The 8115-nt window shown below is 37.3% G+C and overlaps 1 protein-coding gene across 2 annotated transcripts in view; it reads left to right on the top strand.

Moving 5' to 3' along the window:
• Positions 1-4999: 4999 nt before the first annotated feature.
• Positions 5000-8115, top strand: part of RFTN2 (raftlin family member 2) — a 29086-nt gene continuing 25970 nt past the window's right edge. The window contains exons 1-2 of one of the 2 annotated variants that reach the window (XM_015813033.1): positions 5000-5130; positions 5590-5736. In XM_015813033.1, the coding sequence (XP_015668519.1) occupies positions 5598-5736 (139 nt within the window). In that variant the 5' untranslated portion in view covers positions 5000-5130; positions 5590-5597. Of the gene's footprint in view, positions 5131-5335; positions 5737-8115 lie in introns of those variants that run through there. The other variant, XM_015813032.1, reaches the window with a different exon arrangement.

Consider the following 8115-nt stretch of genomic DNA (forward strand, 5'->3'; position numbering starts at 1 on the left):
CCTCTACTGCAGGGGTGTCAAACTGCCGGCCTGCGGGCCGGATGCATCATAGCGAAACCGCACCCACCCCATTGCCAGCAATGGCAAAAAAAGTCATGATACGTCGTGACACGTCACATGACGTTGTGAGTTTGACACCCCTGCTCTACTGCATTTCTTTAAATGGTCACTTGTGACCAAATACAACCCATCTCATAGCTCACTTGGTACGAGGTGATTTTACCATTCAGGTCTCTTATATCAGTTTTGACAAGGTGTCTCTCTTTTCTCCCTTTTCCTTTTTTTCTTTTTTTTTCCTTCCAAAACACTGCTTTCCTAAAAAAAGAACCTCAGATGTCCTACTATGTAGATGGAAAGTGTGTTAGTTTTTATACTTCTGATGAGTGTGCGGCCATATTTACATCAAGGAAATCATCTTTCCCAATGATTTCATTTGAGACTTTGGCAAGTTTGTCTCCTTTATCTTTCTTACATAGAATGGCACTACTAGACACCTATTTTACATTGTCAAAATTAAAAATAACCATTTTTATTGCTGTTTCCATTCGTTTATTTTGGGCATATGCAAAAACAAGCAATGGGATTTATCTAGAACAGTGGTTCTCAACCTTTTTAATGCCGTGACCCCCAACCGGTCGTAAGTCGAGGACTAAACCGGTCGTAAGTCGAGGACAAAGCCGGTCGTAAGTTGAGGACTAAACCGGTTGTAAGTCGAGGACTACCCAACCGGTCGTAAGTCGAGGACTTTCCCTGCCCGGGAGCGCCGTGCATGCGTGGTTCCGCCCCCTGCGCCGGCCGAGGCGTAGCTGGCAAGCGGCAGAGACGGAGCAGGCCGACCACCAGCTGGCCCAGCTCAAGGGAGGTAAGGCACCCGCCGGAAAAGGGGGAAAAAAATGGCGGACAGCNCGACCCATAGGTTGAGAACCGCTGATCTAGAACATGTTAAAGAATCTTATGTAATCACACACTATTAGTGATTGCTATGGAATAGAAAGAAAAAAGGATTGGTAAATATTTTGAAGATATACTGAAATCAGTATAACATCACAGAAGTCTTTCCATTGTAATATTTTGCAGGCACTTACTCTATGTTCCTATGTCACATTATACTCTATTTTCCTATAGAATGGAGCCAAAGTATTCTCTTAACTCCATATCAGTTTCTCTAATATGGAATCACCCATATGTGTTGTTACTATCAGAATCTCCACTTAGTATAACTAATATAAATCATTCACACCATCTAATTATGTGGGAGGAATTTTCAAAATTAGGTACGCATATTATGCAAAGATCTGCTAGTAGCTTAAATTAGTCAAATTCACTAAGCTTATATAAAATAACTTATTAGATCTATCAGAATTTGAACTAGACTATTGATGAGAACTGTTCTCCAGCAGAAATATATCACTTATTTTCTGTGGTGTGCAAGAATCTGAACTATATTACAAATTCGCTGTTGAAGTTTAGAAGTTCCTTGCTAACTTATTTTAAAATGGAATTTTATATAAACCCTAATGTTTACCTAATTAAAAAACAGCTTTGGATGTTGATGATCTATTTTTGAAAAAAAGAAAATGTTATTTATGTTTATTAAATTGATTTATACAGCCAACTGAAGATAGTACACAACTCAGGATAACTCATAACAAAAAATAAATACATTTATAATGCTGCTCAATTTAACACTGACCGAGCCGCATATGATAAAATCAGAAACTAAAATACAAATAAAACTCCCAAATAATACACACAAGAACCACCTCTCATTCTAATGCAAGGTCTGAAGGAAGAGCTCGGTTTTTTGGGTTCTTTTAAACATAGCCAGGTTAAGAGATGAACTTCAAGGGGGTTGGTTTCCTAAGGGCAAACTTCCTAGGTCCCATCAGGTGACACTGCTCAAAAGAAAGGATTCGGAAGCATCCTAACTCAGTCCAGTTGTTCCTCCCTGGCAAAAACTATAGGAAACAGTTCTTTTGATAACCAGTCCTATTCTATAAAGTGCTTTATAGACACTAACCAGCATCCTCAATTGCATTCGACACCTAGTGAAAACCATCACAGCTCATGGAGCAAATGTGCTATATGGCCATGACAAGGCTTGCTGCTGGATTCTGAATCAGCTGCAGCTTTCAAATGTTTTGGGGGGGGCAACCTCATACACAACACATTACAGCAGTCAATGTGCAAGCTGACCAAAGTACGAATGACTGTCCAAATAATGGCACAAATAGCACCCAAGTTGGATTTCTGTGAAGGCCTTCTTAGTCACAGCTGCCACCTATTTCTTGAGGAAGAATTATGAATCCAAGAAAACTCCCAACTGTGGACCAGTCTTGCAGAGAAGAGTCTCAGAAAGTCATCAAGATCCCCTGAACAATTACTGCCTCCCTACACTCCCAGGTTGAATTAAGACCCTTTCAAAACAAAAAAAAAAGAATAGATAAAATAATTGTAAGCAAACGATCATTTTTGTGCAATGTCCTACAGCTTATTTGTTCTACCTATATTGTTTCTGAACTGTAGCTCTCTCTCAAGTGTGTGTTTGTTGCCAGAAAGGGAGGGAGAGAGAGAGAGAGAGAGAGAGAGAACATAGCTAATTGTAAAAAGTAATTGCTGATTAAAGTTAATTGATCACTCATTTGCTTATATTAACAATTGTATCTTACATATAGAAACGCTTGTGCACAGAAACCATGCCAATATATACACCTTCCCTTCTTTCAGCAGAAACAATAGTGAAGAACAGGATGACGATGGGATAACTGTGATGCATAAGGCATGGAAGATGAAGGGAGAAAAGGAACTGGGTGAAAAAGGAGAGAAGGGGGTTCCTGGACTGAGGGAGAGAAATCCTGTTAGGATGTCACAAACAGAATTTGCCACCTGGATAAATGAGCCCCACTTCTCCTTAAAGCCATATTCAAAGGCAGACCATTGTTCACGTCCTTGTTTTTAATTTCCTTGCTTAATGTTCAGCAAAGTTAAGAATTCCCCACCCTATTCTCAGATGGGGGAAACTTGGCTTCTTAACTAAATAGAGCATGTGCAAAAAGAGCATACCGTGAAAACATAATTCCTTTCCATGTTAAAATCAGCCATTGTATCTTATTTATTTCATGTATGCCGTTAAGCTACTAACTTTCAAGTCAGTTTTACTTAACAAAGGAAAAATGGAAACTCATATAAACTTTTACATGCAATCCAAATTTCTAAATAGTCCTCTGCATAAAATTCCCAGAAGTAAAATGCTTGTTTGGATAAAAGATGCAAAATGAGAATGGAGAATAAGCATCCCTCCATTCTTGAATTGATTTTTATTTTTATAGTTCGTTGCAGTCAACCAGTTGTTTAGACTGGATTTGGCGTTTATCTACCTATAGAGCTCTTTCCTGGGATAGGCAGATGTTGTTTGATGGGGGTGTTAGAGGGATGGAGAGCTGTTTCAAATAAAGCTGCTTTTTTGCAATTGATTGATAATCATTGATAATGATTTTGTCAATACCGATGATGTTCAACTGATGCTCCAGATGTTTTGAGAATACACCTTTCTCTATTGGAACTATTGGTACTATCTTTGCATTCTTTTGCCTCAGTCATTCTATTTGCAGGTCTTTATATTTTGTGATTTTCTTCAGTTCTCTCTCTTCTCTTTTGCTGTCTCCAGTTACTGCCATGTTCACAACCTTTTGGGCACCAGGGACTGGTTCCAAGGAGAGACCTTTTTCTGCGGACTGGAGGGGGCGTGATTTCATGTGCTGCCTGTATCCTGCAGATGGGGCTTGACTTGTTTGCGTGGACCAGTTTCTGGCATGCTGCAGACCAGTGCCGGTTCACGGACCGGGGGTTGGGGAACTAGATGGTCCACTCTTTCTTCAGCTTATTATAGTTCAGCGCACAGTCAGCCATATGTTTAGACTGGATTTGGTATTTTTATCCACCTATCAAGTCTTTTCCAAAGATTTGGGGTAGACAAATGTTTTTTGATATTATTATTTGAGGTGGGAGATTATAGAAATGTGCAGTATTACTTTCCTTTTTTCTTCTGTTAGTTTCTAAATTGTGGATTATAATAAAGTATATAAGCATTTTATAATATACAAATCTGTTCTAAGCTAAGCAATTTTGGAAATAAACGGTTATTTATTTAAATTAAGTGCAGGATTGCTCTGAGATAAAATATTCCTGTAGAAACTTAATTTCTGTCAGATTCAGGAAGTCAAAAATGTTGTATAATCATTATAAAAATGAATTCAGTTATCACATTATCTAATATGAAACATCAATAATGCAATTGAGAATTTGCTAAATTCCAACACATGGACTTGATGCAAAGCCTCATCATTGTAATAAAGATTATTACTCTCTTTTCTTGGGGGAAAATGTTTTTGAAATTGAAAGTGCAGGGTTCCAAAACATCTCACGAGGGGATGCCCAAAGGGGGGAAAAATGAATAGTGTGAATCATACTATTCAATACTTTTCAAAAAAAAAAAAAGACCTGTAAGATGTGTAACAGATTTTCTGGTTTCCAAGGTTGTGATCTTTTATAAGACAGTTCCAGCTGCCATCTTCTGAGGTCACACAAATCTTTCATCACATTCTGGCTTAGCTTGATTATTGCATCTATTTTAAAACGAACATAAATAAAAGTATAATAGTTAGAAATGCTTCAGCTACTATTTTAGGAAAGTCAGATAAATTTTAAAAGATTTACAAAATGTTCCAGAAGATAGTCATTAGGAGGGAACTTTCCCAAGACCCATTTTTATCAATCAGATTGGATTACCCTGATTGTTTTCAAGTAGGCAATTTAATCATTCCAAACATAGTATGATTTCACTGCTCTAGTCAAATCTTTCTGCATTACTAGGATGATGGGTAGTTTTCCAGCTGCCCTAAGAAAAGGAAGTAAGCAACTAACTCTCACATTTAAAATAGAGTTGAACTGCTTTTCATTTATTTTCCTCCCTTTTGAGATGCCAGAAGCAATTTCCTCTTAAAGTTGACTTCCTTTCTGGAAATGATTTTCTTCTCAGACCACGGTGAAGCTCTCTATCCTATTTCTTTGACTTCATTTGCCCGTTTTATTTCTTTTACTGGCCGTTACACTGAAGCAGATCTTCTGACTGTAAGTAATCCCGCTAAAGTTTTGCTCTAACTTTATTTTGTTTCTTTTCTTTTCTACAGCATTATCAGCCAGCCAAGAGAGACAGACAAAGCACTCACTGGTGCCCTCTGCAACAGAACACTATTAGGGGGCTGGCTGCAAATTGACGTGGCATGGAAAATCTCTGCTCACTTTGTAGCAGTTTGTATTTTTTGAAAGAGGACTAGTACTCCTGCTGAATTTGTTGCCTGGTATCCTTAAGAACGTTGTGCCTTGCTGTGAATATGGAGAGAAAATTCCTCTTTTTTCTAACTTGGGAGCAGAAAATTGGTCCCTGTTTGGATGTATGGTTAACAGCAATAAAGAGGATCTAAAACAGATTGCTTGCTTTTAACCAGTCTGATCAGAGAAGCCGATTTTGTGCCTGCGGAGTTTCTGCCTTCGCTTCTCCTTACTTTTCCCCTTATACCCATCCACCAGGTCTTAAGATGGGGTGTGGGCTGAGAAAGCTAGAAGACCCAGATGACAGCAGTCCTGGAAAAATATTTTCAACGCTGAAGAGACCACAAGTGGAAACAAAAACAGACTCTGCTTATGAGTACCTATTGCTAGATTTTACATTAGAAGGTATGTATGAAGTATTTTAACCTTTCAGAAGAACATACTGTATAAGCAAAATGCGGTTTTTCATGGTTAGATACAGAAAAAAAAACTTTGATTCATTTCCCCCTGTTGCTTATTAGATTGAGAATTTAGAAATGACTGTTAAAACATTTCTCTGCTTCTGCTTGTCATCCCTGGGTATCTCTGAAGAAATATATCATTTTTCAAGACCTTCAGGGTTAAGCTGGAGTTATTAACAGTAAGTGAAACATTGAAGATATCAAATACAAATATAGTTGAATGTATTCTTCTTTGTTTTATACTGTTTATGGACATCTGTGCGGTTAGAAACAGACTACTCTGTAGGGCTACTTCCTTCTTTTGTAGGGTGTCTTGTTTCTAACCAACTCCATGTCCCAGAAAGTTGAAAAAATAAACAAGCAGTCCCAGGTGGATTCCCACTAAGAACAGGCTGCTCTTTTCTGCAAAAGTGGCTTCTGAGAATTTTTTGAGGAAGTTTTCATAAAGCTATTTGGGTCTTGATACCAGTTTTTTTGTGTAGAACTTAGTAGAAATTAATCCCCAAACTTGCATATTACAGTCAGAATCTACATGTTCATTGTTATAATTTAAATAGAATGATTTTATAACGTAAACGATGCATTGTACAGTACCACTAAACTACATGCTAGCTTTTAAAAATATTTATTTGGTTTTGGATGAACAGCTTTTATGAGGAGAAATAATAGTAACAAATACTCTGAGTTTCATGTTTGATTGCCTAAAACTAAATGCAACTATATTAGTTATAATTGTGCATTTGGCTTTTGATTTAAAGCATACTATTTTTTTTTATTTTGATGGGTAGTAGATTTAAGTATGTATATTTTCAGGATTGTAAAAGTATTTTGATGGAGATTATTTCATATTGCTAATAATTCTAACAACTCTTAGCAATTTTGTGCAGTTACTTTGGTAGCTGAGGTGATTGATGAGAGAGAGAGAGAGAGAGAGAGAGAGAGAGAGAGAGAGAGAGATGACATTGCCATTTTTTTTATCACATATCATAATAAAATAGGCAGTTGGATCCAGTCTTGTCCTTCTACTACTGGAAGGCCCTTTCCATTTGTGGCAACCAGTAAAAACTCAATGGAAGCTCCTACTGGAGCAAATATGGAGGCAATAAAGTCCAGTAGCAGGACCTGAGAAGGCAAGGTTAAGTATGAAGACTCCAGAAACAACATGAGACTAAAACCAATTGCTGGGGTTGCTTTTTTTCTCTTTTGTTCATATTTTATTGATGGTGGTGGGAACGCTGAACAAGACAGCAATTATTTGCCAGCTTCTTTATTTTAGAATACCTCCGAGTCTTGCTATACTTTATTAGTTACACTGAGAGGTGAAAACATTCTGTCATTTATAGATGCAAGCTTCCTATTGAGCACAGAATCCGAGTATGCTTTCTTTCTAGTTTTATTTTTTTTAAAAAAAACAAAAACAAAAAACAAGTTCTTATACTACATTATTATAAAGCTTGAAAATAGTTGGACAGTGGCTGATGTCAAAAGCAGAATTTCATATGTGGTAAGGCTTCGGTGTCTACTCAAACTTCTTGAGTGTGTGTAATAGAAACAAATACCTAATCCAAATGTGCAATATATATATAGGTCAAGATCTATTGTGATATATACTTCCCTTTTTAAACTCATTTAATAATTTAATAGGCCTGTGTCAGTACTGCAACCATAACAAACAATATAATTTGTTTAACTTTATCCCTGTACCTGCTATTATAACTATTAACGGTTCAACACCTCTATATTCTGTTACTGCTATAGTAACCGAAGCAACTTGCAAGTACTTTTTCTTAGTAAATTGATTGATTGATTGGTTGGTTGATTGAAATATTGCTTCTTATAATAGCTCTCTGAAATTATTTGTTAAGTTCTTTTCTGAATTTTTTTTCACTTGGATTCAGCTTCTCTTCTTGGCAATGTGAGAATGACCTTCACAACCTTGTGTTACCCTGCTAGATGTATATACTCTTAGCATATAGTCCTGACTTCTCACATATTTATTTATTTTATTTATTTATTTATTTAAATTTATATCCCGCCCTTCTCCTTGCGGACTCAGGGCGGCTAACAACCGGGTAAAAATACAAAAATAACACACTACAAGTTTAAAAATTAATTAAAAGGGAAATATTTGTAATTTGGTCTAATTAAAATTATAATTAAAACCCCCTCTAAAAGTTTCCCCTAGGCCAGTCCCGCGAGCTGGAATAACCATGTCTTAAGGGCGCGGCGGAAGGAAGGGAGATCAGGGATCACCCTGATCTCTGGGGGCAGTTCATTCCAGAGGGTGGGAGCTCCCACAGAGAAGGCCCTCCCCCTTGGGGTC

Source organism: Protobothrops mucrosquamatus, unplaced genomic scaffold (genome assembly GCF_001527695.2).
Source record: "Protobothrops mucrosquamatus isolate PMUCROS unplaced genomic scaffold, P.Mucros_1.0 scaffold129, whole genome shotgun sequence".
Lineage (NCBI taxonomy): Eukaryota > Metazoa > Chordata > Lepidosauria > Squamata > Viperidae > Protobothrops > Protobothrops mucrosquamatus.